The sequence below is a fragment of the Macaca mulatta genome, chromosome 6 (genome assembly GCF_049350105.2).
Source record: "Macaca mulatta isolate MMU2019108-1 chromosome 6, T2T-MMU8v2.0, whole genome shotgun sequence".
Lineage (NCBI taxonomy): Eukaryota > Metazoa > Chordata > Mammalia > Primates > Cercopithecidae > Macaca > Macaca mulatta.
This window is the reverse complement of record NC_133411.1, coordinates 71,312,723-71,330,216: the sequence shown is the minus strand read 5'-3', so window position 1 is coordinate 71,330,216 and position 17,494 is coordinate 71,312,723. Positions and strand designations below refer to the sequence as shown.

The 17,494-nt window shown below is 35.4% G+C and overlaps 1 protein-coding gene across 3 annotated transcripts in view; it reads right to left on the bottom strand.

Moving 5' to 3' along the window:
- LOC144341317 (uncharacterized) overlaps nucleotides 1-17,494 on the bottom strand; it is a 356,281-nt gene that overhangs the window by 17,847 nt on the left and 320,940 nt on the right. Inside the window, exon 6 of one of the 3 annotated variants that reach the window (XM_078004426.1) lies at nucleotides 12-3,003. The exons of the other annotated variants lie outside the window; for them this stretch is intronic. Coding sequence (XP_077860552.1) covers nucleotides 2,947-3,003 — 57 coding nt within the window. The 3' untranslated portion in view covers nucleotides 12-2,946. Of the gene's footprint in view, nucleotides 1-11; nucleotides 3,004-17,494 lie in introns of those variants that run through there. 3 annotated transcript variants of the gene reach the window in all.

Genomic DNA, 17,494 nt, shown 5'->3' with positions numbered 1-17,494 from the left:
CTTAGGTAAAAATCACATCAGGTCAGAAAATATTATGATAAATTGCTTACCATAAATCCTATTAAACTCTTCACATCTCTTCCTCCTTGCAGCCCTCTCAGACAAGAAACTTTTCCATTTATGGTCTATTAGAGAAATATTTTAGAAATGATACTTCAGTGCACATTTTACATTCTCATTAATGCTATGCTATTGTGACCCCATTGCTTCCACAGGAAAATGCAGACTACATTTTTTTTTCTAAATACCCAATAAAGAATATTCTACCTAACACATTACTCTTCAGGGAACATCTACAGAATAAGGAAATGGTATAGTTTACTTTGTCAGTTACATCCACAGCTTTGTCATGAAATTCAGTAATGTCTGTGGAGTTTTCTTCTTAATTCAGTTTATTTCTAAATCTGTGTTATTGAAGAGAAAGTAGTTGCTGTAAAACCTTCACATTCATAAGTCAACATTAGAATTGCAACCTGACTGTGAAAATATGAAACCAGGCACCCAAACCTTAAGTAGTAGTGATGGGAAGAAAGGTAAGAGTACTTCTTTAAACAGCAGCCCAAGTAAAGGTTGTCTCTGATAATGTTATTTTGAAAATCAGATATTAATTTAATATGTAATTTAAGTCCAGGACATGTCTTAGAGGATAATACTGTGATGGCAGGAGCTGTTTTTAATTTTACTATCATATTCCCGATATTTAGTAGAGTACCATGGATATAGTAGATACTCAAAAATGTTTTTTGAATGAATAAATGAATATTAATGTTACAGAATGATTTTAAATATCAGTTTAAAGAAAGGGAACTTTTACATTAATCTGCCTGCCATGAAAATACCAGATTAATTCCCGTCTTCCAGCAGGCTAGAATTTTGCTTAAGAATTTCACTCATTTTATCTAGGCATCCATATAATCACTAATGCTTTCATTCATCTGAAACAAATTTGCTTTCTAGTATAAACGAGGGGCTGAGATACTACAGAAAGATAAGGACTTCTAAGGTGATAGCAGACGTGAAGGTTGTTAGCCTGTATTTATACTACAGTATATATACAATATCACATATTGGATATACATACATAAATATATGTGTGTATATGTGTATACATGATATATGCAAACACACAGGTATATTACAATGGCAGTGGGAAGTACCAAGAGAAACACACTAACATGATGCTATAGGAGGAGATATACAGCAGAATATAATTCCTCTAACTGAAAGCATCAATCCAGGAGCTTTATGCTGTTTTCACTGGCCTCTGATTCCTATTTAAATAGTGCTGCTGATTCAAATAAATGAACAGGTCAATGTGAAAGATGCTGTTCAACTGAGACCTTTGCCTTTCTCTTTGGACAGCCTCCAGAGGGGTCAGAAATCAGAATTGATCTTCTGCTCAAGAGACATCAACCACAAAGCCTCAGGCATGTCTTGACCATCCTGGCATTGAGAAGAATAAATAAGTTTGAGAAAGAGATACTATCTTTGCTACCACATTCTTTAGTTGGTGCTAAACTAGTCATCAGCATTATGTCAAAACAGAATGCCCAGGTCAAATTTCAGGTTGTTATATTTTCTTTGTTATTGTTTGTGTGTAAACACACACATATTTGTATAAGTTAGTATATAACTATATAATACATAAATATATATAGTATGTTATATGTGATTATCAATTATTACCAATAAAGTGTTTAGAACAATCAAAATCAATCTAATACTAAAAAGACTCTCCTTAGTTATGACATCATGTTAAGTAACACACAAGGAGATTTAAAAGGCACAGCTACAATGCCTCTTAAGAATTTAACTTCCACCAAAGGCATTTTTTTTTCAAGCATTATCTCTTTTGACCCTCATAAGAACTTTGTAGAGAAAGTATCATTGACCTATTTTACCGTTAAAAAAATATCTTTGCGTGGTTTGATGACTTCACTGAGGTCACACAGTTGAAGCCAAGTCTCCAATCCCAGTGTGTTCCCTACTACACTATGACTACAGCATTCTTTAATGAATGGCCCATAGCCTGGTGGAGAAGCTTATGGGTTCTTTTAGTGTACTAAAGATTGTCTAAAAAGCTCTTTCTTCAGAGATTATAGTTGGATAACAATCAAAGTTTTCTGTTGGCTTGTTTTTCCAGTTCCCAAACCAGGAATCATCTTTTCTCTATCTCCTATATTAAATTCATTAGCAATTTATCATGGCCCCAATATGTATCTTAAATCCACAACACTTTAGTTCTGGTGACTATCATCTCTTGCCTGGCTTCCTGCCTCCCTGTTTTCACTGTGGTGCTCATTTCCATAAAGGGCAAAGTATGTGGAAGTTATAAAAAATTATCACCCTAATTTTTTTTTTTTTTTTCCTTAGGCAGAGTTTCTCTCTTGTCACCCAGGCTGGAGTACGATGGCGTGATCTCGGCTCATTGCAACCTCCGCCTCCTGGGTTCAAGCAATTCTCCTGTCTCAGCTTCCCCAGTAGCCGGGATTACAGGTCCCCAACACCAAGCCCAGCTAATTTTTGTATTTTTAGTAGAGACAGGGTTTCACCATGTTGGCCAGACTGGTCTTAAACTCCTGACTTCAGGTGATCTGCCTGCCTTGGCCTCCCAAAGTGCTGGGATTACATGTGCCCAGCCAGGTGAATTATTTTAAAATCTAAATGTATACTTCATTTGATAACAAACATATTTTCAAAATACTAATGTCTTGTATATAAGTTTTTAACAGGAATAGGAGTAAAAGAGTTGATATACCCTCTGAGTCTATTGAAAGTATTACTATACCCCCAAAATAATTATGTTTTCAGGCAGATTACCTTGGATATGCTCAAGAATTTTCAACGGGGAGGAAATGGCCTAAGTGATAAATTCCAATGATATGGTTTAATTTACTGCATATAAATTTTGCTTTGTACTTTTGATTAATAGCTCTGCAAGGCAATTCAAAATGAAGTGCAGTAGTAGACTGGTATCGTTTCTGTGGTTGTCTTCTGCACTTCCTAATAAATGAATAAAAGAAGGAAAAAATGAGATTTGCATTGCACTTACATGATAGCTACTGTGCAGACACTGACCATCTTGAGCATCATTGCTTCCCTGTATATTAATAAGCAGAATTCTCCTTAGAGATACAATTAGTCAGTTATCTCAGTCTGGTAAATTTCAGCAAAAGTAGGCCCTGTGTCCACACTTTGAAGTTGCTGGGAAATAAATTAGGGTTGTCACCAATGTATTATTCTCAGTCTCTCCACTTCCAAATATTTCTCCATGCTCTTCCTTCTTTATGTGGCAAAGTTCAGTTCAGTGATCAGTGATCCTCACATGTTTTTGAGATTGAAGGACATTAGCCTATAAGTCTGTCGCAACTTACAATACAGACATCTCAGGAGATAAAGAAACCAAGGGAAGGAGAAAGCAGATTTGGGATCAGTGAATGAAATAAGTTTTTGGTTAAGTTTGAACTGTACTTTATAAAATTGTCCTTGCCATTAATTGCCATCAAGAAATGGGGAAAATAGTTTGTAAAGTACAATGAAACAACTATGCTCTGGAATATCTCTGTAAGAAATCTAGGCTGGGTAATTACTAGCTTAACCATAAAATGTGCCTGAAAGATTACAAAACCAGGCAAAAGCCGTAAGAAACCAGCAACAAGCACCTTAATCAACAGCATTTGTCTTTCAGAGAATGGTTGCTGGCAACACTTACATTTGAAATGCATTACAGCTGCCTGCAAGAATTAACTAGCATATCCAGAGAACTAGTGCCTCAGATTGTGAAGATTCCAGCCACCTTCTTCCCGTCTAAGTAGCATAGACTTGAGTAAGGAAACCGTATCTTTTTATTACTAACAACAGCCATATCTTTGTATTATATATTTTATTAATTACTAACTACTGGAATTTCTTAGCAGTTACCAGAAAAATATGGTAAACAATAATGTGTTTTTCCATTCCAAGTGTATTTTTTTTTTCTTCCATGTAAAGAATAACAAGAAGTTTTAGGGCCCATACAAATGTAAGAAGCTAAAAATATATGTCATTCCTTTTAAAGTAGGATCCAGCTGGAAACTGAGGAAACATTCCAAACTAAGATACTTGTATATATTCTAAAATATTTAAATGCTTCTTAAATACAAATATTGGATGTAAACCAGCAGTTCTCTCCTCTGAGAAGCCTCATAAGAATTTGCTAGTTTATCTGCGTGTCTTTTATCTGCTTGTACATGATGTTTTGTTAAGATGAATTACCAAGAATTTTTATGTAGTATTACAGTTATAATAAGGTCTCTTGATTGACAAAGAGTAATAATCAAATAATTAACTTAAATTACCAGGGCTAGACACCAAATATTTCAAGAAAATCCATCCCAAATTTGACTTTATGTATACTCATAACAAAGTTTCAGACAAGAACCTGGGAATGGAGTATCTTGGAACACCTCCAGAATCTGCAACCACCATTCTCATTTATCTCCCTGAGTTTGTGACAAACACTGTGGTCTGACACTTCTAGGGTTCTCTTTAGATATCAAATGGTGATTACTTCTAGATCTTATTTTTGGTTTATACTAATAGTATTTTGTTGAGCTATAATTTGTAGTAAGTAAAATGCACAAATCAAGTGTAAAACTTGAAGAATTTTAAGAAAGGTAGACACAGTGCAACCATTAGCCAAAACAAGAAAAGGAATACTTCTGGCACCCCAGAAGGCACCCTTGTTACCTCATTCAATACATCCTAATATCTGTCGGCATAGATTTAGCTTTGCCTATTTCTGAACTTACATACAAATGAAATCGTACAGTAAGTACTCTTCTATATGTGTCCTTTCATAAAAAAATGTTTTTGAGATTCATCTGTGTATTTGTGTATGTTAGTAGTTTATTCTTTTGTATTACTCAGTCCTGTTCCTTTGCTGTGAATATTTCAGTTTGTTTACACTTTCTCCTATTGATAGGCTTGGGTTGTTTCCAATTATAGGCTATTACAAATTGAGCTGCTATGAATATTCTTGTACATGTCTTTCTATAGACATATGGGTTTATTTCTCCAGTTCCTAGGAATGGAATTGCTGGGTCATAGAGCATATTTATGTGTAAACGTTTAAGAAACTGACAGTTTATCGAAGTGACAATAGCATTTTATAATCCTACAAGTAGTTTGTAAACATGGCTTTGTTCTACATTCTTACCCACACATAGTCTCATCAAAATTTTTAATATTACACATTGTAGAAGATGTGAAATGATGTCTCATTGTGACTTTTAGTTTCTTTATTCCATATTGAGTAATAATGTTCATCAAATTTTCTTTTTTCTTTTCTTTTTTTTTTGTTTTGAGGCGGAGTCTCACTCTGTCACAATCTTGGTTCACTGAAACCTTCGCCTCCCAGGTTCAAGTGATTCTCCTGCCTCAGCCTCCCAAGTAGCTGGGACTACAGGCGCCACCACGCCCGGCTAATTTTTTTGTTTCAGCATTTTGGCCAGGATGGTCTCGATCTCTTGACCTCGTGATCCACCTGCCTTGGCCTCCCAAAGTGCTGGAATTACAGGCGTGAGCTGTTCATCAAATTTTTATATGCTTATTGACCATTTGGAAATCTCCTTTTGCAAATTGCCTGTGTGAATTACTTTTGTCTCTCTTTTTTTTTTTTTTAAAGATAGGATGTTTGTTTTCTCCTAATTATTGTGTAGAAGTTGTTATATATTCTGTAAATCAGTTCTTTCTTTCATATCTCATATTTCGTATGATGCCCAGCCTGTGGCTTTCCTTTTCCCCTTTGTTTCCCGACAGAAGTTTTTAATTTTGATAAATTACAATTTATATATTTTTTCTTTTATGGTTCTTATCTTTTTTCATCTGTGTTAGAAAACTTTGCCTGAGAGTCACAAAAATATTCATCTGTTTTATTTCTAGAAAATAATAATTTTTGCTTTCAGATGTAGGTAAATTATTCATTTCAGTTTAATTTTTACATATGGTATGAAGTGAAAGTCAAAGTTTACTTTCCATTCTCATTTGAATATGGGGTTGTTCTGGAACCATTTATTGGAAACACTTTGCTTTTGAATCATTTTGCTATGTTAAAAATGAATTGAGTAAAGATGTGTGGTCTATGTTTTAGAGTCAGTTCTGTTAGTTGATCTATATAAGTATCATCATGCCAACTATATGACTTTTTTTGTTTGTTTGTTTTAGTTTTTGGTTTTTTGAAATGGAATCTCACTCTTGTTGCCCAGGCTGGAGTGCAATGGCATGATCTCGGCTCACTGTAAACTCTGCCTCCCGAGTTCAAGTGATTCTCCTACCTCAGCCTCCCGAGTAGCTGCAATTACAGGCACCTGCCACCACATCCGGCTAATTTTTGTACTTTTAGTAGAGATGAGGTTTCACCATGTTGGCCAGGCTGGTTTCAAACTCCTGACCTCAGGTGATCTGGCCCCCTTGGCCTCCCAAAGTCCTGGGATTACAGGCATGAGCCACCGCGCCCAGCCCAACTATATGATATTAATACTTGTGGCTTTGTATACAATGTCTTGAAGTCACATAGTGTAAGACCTTCAATTATTTCCTTCTCCTTTTAAAATATTTTTTGTTAAGTCCTTTACATTTTTATATAAATTTTAGAGTTGGTTTTTTCCAATATTTATGAAAAGAAAATCCTTCAAGGATTTTGAGTGAGATTACATTAAATATCTAAATCAACTTTAAGAGAATTAACATCTTAAAATTATTAGTCTTCTGACCTATAAACATAAAATCTATCTCCATTTCTTTAAATTTTATCTAATTTCTGTCAGCATTTTTTTTTTTAGTTTTAAGTGTAGGAATTTTATATTTCCCAAAGTAAACGTATGTCCATGTAATTGATGAAATAGTTGATGCTATTGTAAATAATATCTTTTTTCAGTTTCCAAATTTCTTGGTAGTATATAGAAATACAATTTGTTTTTGGTTTACCATCCTTACACTCAGCTATCTTCATGAATGCACTTATTACTATATGTTTGTTTGCAGATACATATTTTATATGTACAAAATTATGTCATCGGTGTATAACGACAATTATTAATGTAATTGTTAATATAGATAAGTTTGTGTTTACAATCAACTTATTTGTTTTATATAGTTTTCAGTAGTATTATATTTATGTTTGCTATGAGTTTGCAAATGCATCTGTAGCTTATGACAGTTTATCTTCAACTAAGGTTTTACCATCTAATATATAAGGACCTTAAACCAGCAAAAATGCATCTATCCTCTTTGCTATCCTTTGTTGTGTTGTTATCTACATTTCACTTCTACATGTTAGAAACTCTAGCTTTGTTGTTAGTTGGGTTTAAACAATTTTCTGTGTATATAGGGACATATATGCTATTTCTAATAATATTCATCTGTCTCTGAAGATCCAGGTTTTTATCTGGAATAGTTGCTCTTCAGCTGAAAGAACATTAGTATTTCTTGTACTGCTAAGAGCTAATCAAAAATTTTTGCACATTTTCCTAAAATTGTCTTTATTTTATCTTCATTTTTTAGAATGAATGTTTACTTAGTATAGAATTCTGGGGTTTCCTCCAGCATTTTAAAGATATTATTCTTTTTTGTTTGTTTGTTTTGTTTTAAACCACCCAGTTTTATTATGGCAGCCCTAGAAAATGAACATGCCTAGAAATAAAAATTTAGGGATAAATCCCACCACTGGCTGGATTGACTCTCCTAGGCAACCCATTTAATCCACAGAAAATGAATGAGTAAACAAAGAAGGAAGGACACATCTATCTGTAGATCCCTGTGTCCAGTGTGCTCAAAGAAGGGTCACTGCTGAGCGATATTCCGAGGCTGAGAAACTGGAGATCACAGAGTGTAACACAGTCTTCTCCAGGAGTGGAACTCATTGCTGCCAGCCCACTGGAGTTTGTTCCCATAATAGCTTCTCCATCTTTGGCCAAATACCAGAACTCTATGCATATTAGTCCAGTTTGATACTATCCTCCCTGCCCACTCACTTGCCAACTTGCTCCAGTCCGGTTCCAACCTCCATCATGCCTCCAACTCATTCAAGTCATTATTCCAAAGCACATTTCTGGTCATCTTACTTGACGTTTTAACATCATTAATCATAACCACCTTCTCGAAGCCCTCTCTTTCCTTGGCTTTCTTACCTGTCTGAGCATTCTTCTGTGATGTCTTCAGATCTTCTTCTTTTTTTTATTATTTATTTTTTTAAATTATTATTATACTTTAAGTTCTAGGGTACATGTGCACAATGTGCAGGTTTGTTACATATGTATACTTGTGCCATGTTGGTGTGCTGCACCCATCAACTCATCAGCACCCATCAACTCATCATTTACATCAGGTATAACTCCCAATGCAATCCCTCCCCCCTCCCCCCTCCCCATGATAGGCCCCGGTGTGTGATGTTCCCCTTCCCGAGTCCAAGTGATCTCATTGTTCAGTTCCCACCTATGAGTGAGAACATGCGGTGTTTGGTTTTCTGTTCTTGAGATAGTTTGCTGAGAATGATGATTCCCTATTTAATAAATGGTGCTGGGAAAATTGGCTAGCCATAAGTAGAAAGCTGAAACTGGATCCTTTCCTTACTCCTTATACAAAAATTAATTCAAGATGGATTAGAGACTTAAATGTTAGACCTAATACCATAAAAACTCTAGAAGAAAACCTAGGTAATACCATTCAGGACATAGGCATGGGCAAGGACTTCATGTCTAAAACACCAAAAGCAACGGCAACAAAAGCCAAAATTGACAAATGGGATCTCATTAAACTAAAGAGCTTCTGCACAGCAAAAGAAACTACCATCAGAGTGAACAGGCAACCTACAGAATGGGAGAAAATTTTTGCAATCTACTCATCTGACAAAGGGCTAATATCCAGAACCTACAAAGAACTCAAACAAATTTACAAGAAAAAAACAAACAACCCCATCAAAAAGTGGGCAAAGGATATGAACAGACATTTTTCAAAAGAAGACATGCATACAGCCAACAGACACATGAAAAAATGCTCATCATCACTGGCCATCAGAAAATGCAAATCAAAACCACAATGAGATACCATCTCACACCAGTTAGAATGGCAATCATTAAAAAGTCAGGAAACAACAGGTGCTGGAGAGGATGTGGAGAAATAGGAACACTTTTACACTGTTGGTGGGATTGTAAACTAGTTCAACCATTATGGAAAACAGTATGGCAATTCCTCAAGGATCTAGAACTAGAAGTACCATATGACCCAGCCATCCTATTACTGGTTATATACCCAAAGGATTATAAATCATGCTGCTATAAAGACACATGCACACGTATGTTTATTGCGGTACTATTCACAATAGCAAAGACTTGGAATCAACCCAAATGTCCATCAGTGACAGACTGGATTAAGAAAATGTGGCACATATACACCATGGAGTACTATGCAGCCATAAAAAAGGATGAGTTTGTGTCCTTTGTAGGGACATGGATGCAGCTGGAAACCATCATTCTCAGTAAAGATATTATTCTGTTGACTTCTGGTTTTGTTGCTTATGATGAAAAGTCAGCTGTAACTATTGTTGTTCCTCTGAATATATGACTTTTTCCTCTGGCTACACTTATATTTTCCATTTAATTTTGATTGTAAACCTCTTTTTAATCTATGGCATGTGTTTAGTAATCTTTACCTTTATCCTGCTTGAGGTTTAACAAACTCAATCCATGCACTAATGTCTTTTACTAATTGAGGATCAACATTTCGTTCGCAATTAGTAAAAATCATTAGTGCTTGGACTGAGTTTGCACCAATTTTGGATGAAATTATATCTTCCAATATTTTTTCTGTCCCTTTTGATCATCACTCTCCTCTCCTCTTGTGTCTTGGATTATATGTATATTTTAGATCATCTGTTACTGCCCTACAATTCTCAACTGTTCTGTTCTGTATTTTATCTTTTTTTTCTCTCTGAGCTCTATCATTTACATTGTATAACTTTGTTACAGTTGTTCTCAATGGAAGAGGAGGGCAAGTTTGCCCCCAAGAGGACATTTAGCAATGTCTAGAATCATTTTTTGATGTCATAACAGGGTTTAGTGGGACAAAGGGATGTTCTACTGGCTAAACATCTTGTAATGAACAGGACAGCTCCTCACAACAAATAATTATCATATCCAAAGTGTCTGTTGTGCTGATATTGAGAAACCCTAGAATAGAGATACCACTTTTATGAATTAGAAAACTCAATATACAATATTTCAGTGAATCTCAATTTGAGAGATATAGTGCGATCCCAATCAAAATTCCAGCCAGATTCCTTTATAGAAATTAATAAGCTAATTCTAAATTTTATGGAAAATGTTATATTTGGACCATGGATTTTTATACTTTTTTTTTTAACTTAAAAATCATAAATTTGGAAGGGTGAATACTCTGTTGTACGAAATGCTCTTTTTGAAGACATTCCTCTGAATGTCTCTTTGAATTCCTCTTTTTGAAGACATTTCTCTTTATCATTGCAGTCATATGCTACGTAACAACATTTTTGGTCAATGACAGACCACACATATGACAATATTCCCATAAAGATTATAATAGAGCTGTGTAATAGAGTAGGCTATACCATCTAAGTTGGTGTAAGTATTCTATGATGTTCATACAACATCAAAATCTCCTAATGACACATTTCTCAGAATGTATCCCCTTTGTTAAGCAATGTTTGACTGTAGCTATAAATTGTTTGATTACATTTCTGACATCTCTCAAGTAATTTTTTTCAGAAAAGATGTACGGACAATGACGTTTCGGGATTCTGGAGAAATCTATATTTTTTTCTCTCTTCTAAAAAGTTTGACTACCCAGCTACTCGGGAGGCTGAGGCCAGAGAATGGCATAAACCCGGGAGGCGGAGCTTGCAGTGAGTTGAGATCTGGCCACTGCACTCCAGCCTGGGCGGAGCGAGACTCCATCTCAAAAAAAAAAAAAAAAAAAAAAGTTTGACTAGATATAGAATTTTCCATAAATCTTTGAAATAGTTGTTTTATTTAATTCCAACTAGAATTCTCAGTTGTGAGATATTATTTAATCTATTAGTATTAGAAAGCTATTAAAGCTTCAAATCTAACACTTCCAATAAGAAAGCTTCTCTGTTTCAGATCAGAAAATAGAAAAGGTCTCATAGAAAAAAAAAAAAACTATAGATGATACAATTTAAAAACAAAAAATCTTCAGAAGAATGGGAAGAAATTTGTTGAAAATTTTTCCAGAATACAGAGCAGAAAGACAAAAGAAGCAAATATAAGAGAAAACTGAAAAAGATCTAGAATGTTGCTGGGGTGCAATTTTAAATAAAATGGTTAAGTTAGATATATTGAAAAGTAGCATTTAAGAAAAAGAGTTCGGGAAAAGAGGCCATTGGATATCTGAGAACAATTACCACAGAAAAAACAACAGCATTCCAGTTATGTTCAAGGAACAGCATGGAGGCTAGTAATTAATTCAGCTAAATCAGAGAAAGCAAGATGGAAACTAATAGTGATGAAATATTGAAAGTAATAGAGGACATGGTTTTGTAACATTTAGAGATATGTGGACTGTGATAATAATTTGTATCTTACCTTGGGTGAAATTGGGAGTCATTGCTAGGTTTGGGGAAATAACATAATATGTATTGCATATTTTAACAGATCACTGCAATGAGACAAAGTTGGATATGGGATATAAAAAAATGAACCCATGGAGAGTCCAATCTGTTTGGTTTTAGGGTTTTTAAAGTACTATTATTTATTCATTCTGAGCAACTGAACGATGAATAAGACTAGGGTGCAACAGGTCTAAGAGCTACACCAAGGGTTCAGTTGTAGATATACTGCTTGAGATGCCTACCATACATCTTCTTTTTTAAATTTAATTTTAAGTTCCATGATACATGTGGAAGATGTGCAGGTTTGTTTCATAGGTAAACGTGTGCCACGGTGGTTTGCTGCCTCAAACTGTCTCTGTTTGTAGATGACACAAGCCTGTATCTAGAAAAACCCCATCATCTCAGCCCAAACCCTTCTTAAGCTGATAAGCAACTTTAGCAAAGTCTTAGGAAACAAAATCAGTGTGCAAATATCACAAGCATTCCTATACACCATCAATAGACAATCAGAGAGCCAAATCATGAATGAACTCCCATTCACAATTGCTCCAAAGAGAATAAAGTACCTGGGAATACAGCCAACAAGGGAAGTGAAGGACCTCTTCAAAAACTACAAACCACTGCTCAAGGAAATAAGAGAGGACACAACTATATGGAAAAACATTCCATGCTTATGGATAGGAAGAATCAACATCATAAAAATGGCCATACTGCCCAAAGTAATATATATATTCAATGATATTCTCATTAAGTTACCATTGACATTCTTCATGGAATTAGAGAAGAAAAAAAAAAAAAACTACTTAAAAAATTTCATATGGAACCTAAAAAGAGCCCAAACAGCCAAGACAATTCTAAACAAAAAGCCAACAAAGGTTGAAGCATTATGCTGCCAAACTTCAAACTACACTACAAGGCAACAGTAACCAAAACAGCATAATCCTGGTACAAAAACGGACACATAGACCAATGGAACAGAATAGAGATCTCAGATATAAGACTGTACATCGACATCCATCTGATCTTCAACAAACCTAACAAAAACAAGCAATGGGGAAAGGATTCCATATTTAGTAAATGATGCTGAAAAAACCGGCTAGCCATATGCATAAATATTATTTAAGTAGCTGTTTATATGATTCTGGAGTGTGATTTTCTCTTCAGGAGAGTTCTGTGCTGCGGATTTAAATTTGGGAGACATAAGCATGGATAAAGCATGAAATCGCTTAATTTGCCCACATTAAAGAATAACACTATTTATTCTCCTTAAAAGAATATTGTTATTGTTTTAAAACTTAACAATACTTAAACTTTTTTTGTTTTTGAGATGGAGTCTCACTCTGTCATCAGGCTGGAGTGCAACGGTGCTATCTGGGTTCACTGCAACCTCCACCTCCCGGGTTCAAGCAATTCTCCTGCCTCAGTCTCCCAAGTAGCTGGGACTACAGGCCATGCCACCACACCCAGCTACTTTTTGTATTTTTAGTAGAGATGGGGTTTCACCATGTTAGCCAGGATGATCTTGATCTCTTGACCTCGTGATCCACCTGCCTTGGCCTCCCAAGGTGCTGAGATTACAGGCATGACCCACCACACCTAGCCTACAATATTTAAACTTAAAAATAGTAACAATATTTTAGTAAACTTAATATTTAAAACTTAACAATAGTATTTAATATTAAAAATAATATTTTGTATTTAAAACAATATTCTTAATAAAACAATGAAACAATTCTTAACCATAAAACAATTGCTATTGTTTTAAACTTAGTGAAGTTTAAAATTTTGCTAATTTGTATAATATTTAAATTTAAAGAAATACATAAATAGGGTTACAATTAGACACTTAAAATATTTTAGATAGTATTTTAACATTCTGATACATAGAACTGGAATCAACAGAAGGGGAATTTACTTCTCTTTAGCCTACATAAAATCAAAAAGAACAAATCAGTAATGATAGCCAAGTAATTCTGTATCTAACTGATGACCTCTGTGTCTATGATACATTATATAAATTTGAACTACAAAAGTCATACAAGTTTGTGCACTTACACAAATGTAGATGATATAGCTTCATTATGTAGTTTCATTATAATCTTATGGAGACACTATAAGATTTGCACTCTGTCACTGACTAAAATGTCCTTTATCATTGAAATAATAAACTTCAAAGAGGAATATCTTCAAAAACACAGGATCCAAACCCAAGGAATAGTAATTACCTCAAACTGTGCATATTTCTTTCTTATGTAACTCTTGTGTAACTAATTATGTTTCATGACTTGAATGCTTTAGATGAATTCACTTTTTAAATTTCTGCAGTACATTTTTTTCATTCAACTTTTAAATATCAATGGCTAATTAATGAGTGCACATCTATATAAAAATATATTAAAACACAATAACTGAGTTAAATTTTATACAGTGAAGTCCAAAGAAAAAGAAGACAATTGTATGTACATGATGATGCTGATATCAGCTAACCTAGTATAGTTCAATGTTTCTCAAAATGTTTGAACAGTCTTCACCCCGGGGTGCTTGTGAAAATGCATTTCCCTAATCCACTATACTTACTGAATGGAAATCTGTGGAGCTTGGGGGCAGGAAGCCTGGGAGTCTACATTTTAATTTACTTTTTTAATTTTGGGAGCCCCTATTTGAGTGTTTTATAGTTTATAAATTATTTCTCTATTCATTTGATCATCATAATACATATATATAAAATATATATATATATATAAAAATATTCTGGACAGTTGCTATTATCCCCCAGTATAAATGCTCTTTAACTTATGATGCAGTTATATCCCAATAAACCCCCTGTAAGTTAAAAATATCATAAGCCAAACATGTGTTTCTGACATGATAATTTCAGTTGAGGATGGATTTATCCAGACAAAACACCCTCATAAGTCAAGGACCATACTGAATGTGTATTGCTTTCAGCACCATCATAAAGTTGAAAAATCTCAAGTTGAACCACTCTAAATCAGTTCTGTGTGTATATAGATTAAAAAACGAGGTTAAGTGAATTTGTGGCAAGGTAAAAACTTGAACATAAATGTTTATCTCTAGTAAAAAGACCTCATGAACTAATAGAACAAAGAAGTAATAGTGGTTTAGTTAGGTTTTCTAAATCCTGCATTTACGAAAACTATGCTCTTAGAAAAAATATTTACTTTTCATTTGTCATTTTTCTTAATTTCTTAGAATGGATTCCTGAAACACCAATCCTGAAATGAGGAATTCTGTGCAAGTGATTTATTTATTTATTTATACTTTAAGTTCTGGGGTACATGTGCAGAACATGCAGGTTTGTTACATAGGTATACACATGCCATGGTGGTTTGCTGCACCCGTCATCTACATTAGGTATTTCTCCCAGTGCTATCCCTCTCATAGCCCCCCACTCCCTGACAGGCCCAGTATGTGGTATTCTCCTTCCTGTGTCCATGTCTTCTCATTGTTCAACTCCTACTTCTGAGTGAGAACATGCAGTGTTTGCTTTTCTGTTCTTGTGTTGGTTTGCTAAGAATGATGGTTTCCAGCTTCATTCATATCCCTACAAAGGACATGAACTCATCCTTTTTTATGGCTGCATAGTATTCCATGGTATATATGTGCCACATTTTCTTTATCCAGTCTATCATTGGTGGACATTTGTGTTGATTCCAAGTCTTTGCAATTGTGAACAGTGCCACAATAAACATACATGTGCATGTGTCTTTTTGTAGAATGATGTATAATGTTTCGGGTATATACCCAGTAATGGAATTGCCGGTTCTAGATCCTTGAGGAATTGCTACACTGTCTTCCACAATGGTTGAACCAATTTACACTCCCACCTAAAAGCTGTTCTTTATTAGTCTGTCTAGCAGTCTATTTTGTTGATCTTTTCAAAAAACAAGCTCCTGGATTCATTGATTTTTTTTGAAGGGGTTTTTGTGTCTCTGTCTCCTTCAGTTCTGCTATGATCTTAGTTATTTCTTGTCTTCTGCTAGCTTTTGAATTTGTTTGTTCTTGCTTCTCTAGTTATTTTAATTGTGATGTTAACATGTCAGTTTTAGATCTTTCCTGCTTTCTGTTGTGGGCATTTAGTGCTATAAATTTCCCCCTAAACACTGCTCTAGCTGTGTCCCAGAGATTCTGATACATTGTATCTTTGTTCTCATTGATTTCAAAGAACTTATTTCTGCCTTCATTTTATTATGTACCCAGTAGTCATTCAGGAGCAGGTTGTTCAATTTCCTTGTAGTTGTGCAGTTCTGAATGACTTTCTTGATCCTTAATTTTTATTTTGATTGCACTGCGGTCTGAGACTGTTATGATTTGCATTCTTTTGCATTTGCTGAGGAGTGTTTTACTTCCAATTATGTGGTCAATTTTGGAATAAATATGATATGGTGCTGAGAAGAATGTATAATCTGTTGATTTGGGGTGGAGAGTTCTGTAGATGTCTATTAGATCTGCTTTGTCCAGAGTCAAGTTCAAGTCCTGAATATCCTTGTTAGTTTTCTGTCTTATTAATCAGTCTAATATTGACAGTGGAGTGCTAAAGTCTCGCAGTATTATTGTATGGGAGTCTAAGTCTCTTTGTAGGTTTCTAAGAACTTGCTTTATGAATCTGGGTGTTCCTGTATTGGGTGCATATATATTTAGGATAGTTAGCTCTTGTTGTATTGATCCCTTTACCATTATGTAATGCCCTTCTTTGTCTCTTTTGGTCTTTGTTGGTTTAAAGTCTGTTTTATCAGGGACTAGGAAAAAGCCCTCTGCAGCTCAGCAAAGCTGCTGTAAACAGAATGCCTATCTAGATTTCTCCTTTCTGGCAGGGAATCTCTGAGAAAAAGGGAGCAGCCCCAGTCAGGGGCTTATAGATAAAACCCCCATCTCCCTGAGACAGAGCACCGGGGGAAGGGGCAAGTGTGGGCGCAGGTTTAGCAGACTTAAATGTCCCCGCCAGCCGGCTCTGAAGAGAGCAGCAGATCTCCCAGCACAGCCTTTGAGCTCTGCTAAGGGTCAGACTGCTTCCTCAAGTTGGTCCCTGACTCCTGTGTCTCCTGACTGGGAGACACCTCCTAGTAGGGGCTGACAGACACCTCAAACAGGAGAGCTTCAGCTGGCATCTGGTGGGTGCCCCATGGGACGAAGCTTCCAGAGGAAGAACAGGCAGCAATCTTTGCTGTTCTGCAGCCTCTGCTGGTGATACTCAGGCAAACAGGGTCTGGAGTGTATCTCCAGCAAACTCCAGTAGATCTTCAACAGAGGGGCCTGACTGTTAGAAGGAAAACTAACAAACAGTAAGGAATAGCATCAACATCAACAAAAAGGACATCCACTCAGAAACTTCATCTGAAGGTCACCAACATCAAAGACCAAAGGTAGATTAATCCATGAAGATGGGGATAAACCAGTACAAAAAGGCTGAAAGTTTAAAAAACCAGAATGCCTCTTCTCCTCCAAAGGAGAAGGAGCTCCAAAGGAGCGCAACTCCTCACCAGCAAGGGAACAAAACTGGACAGAGAATGAGTGATGAATTGACAGAAGTAGGCTTCAGAAGGTGGGTAATAACATCCTCCGAGCTAAAGAAGCATGTTCTAACCCAATGCAAGAAAGCTGAGAACCTTGAAAAAAGGTTAGATGAATTGCTAACTAGAATAACCAGTTTAGAGAAGAACATAAATGAACTGATATAGATGAAAAACACAGCATGAGAACTTCGTGAAACATATACAAGTATCAATGCCTGAATCAATCAAGCAGAAGGAAGGATTTCAGAGACTGAAGATCAACTTAATGAAATAAAGTGTGAAGACAAGATTAGAGAAAAAATAATGAAAAGGAATGAAC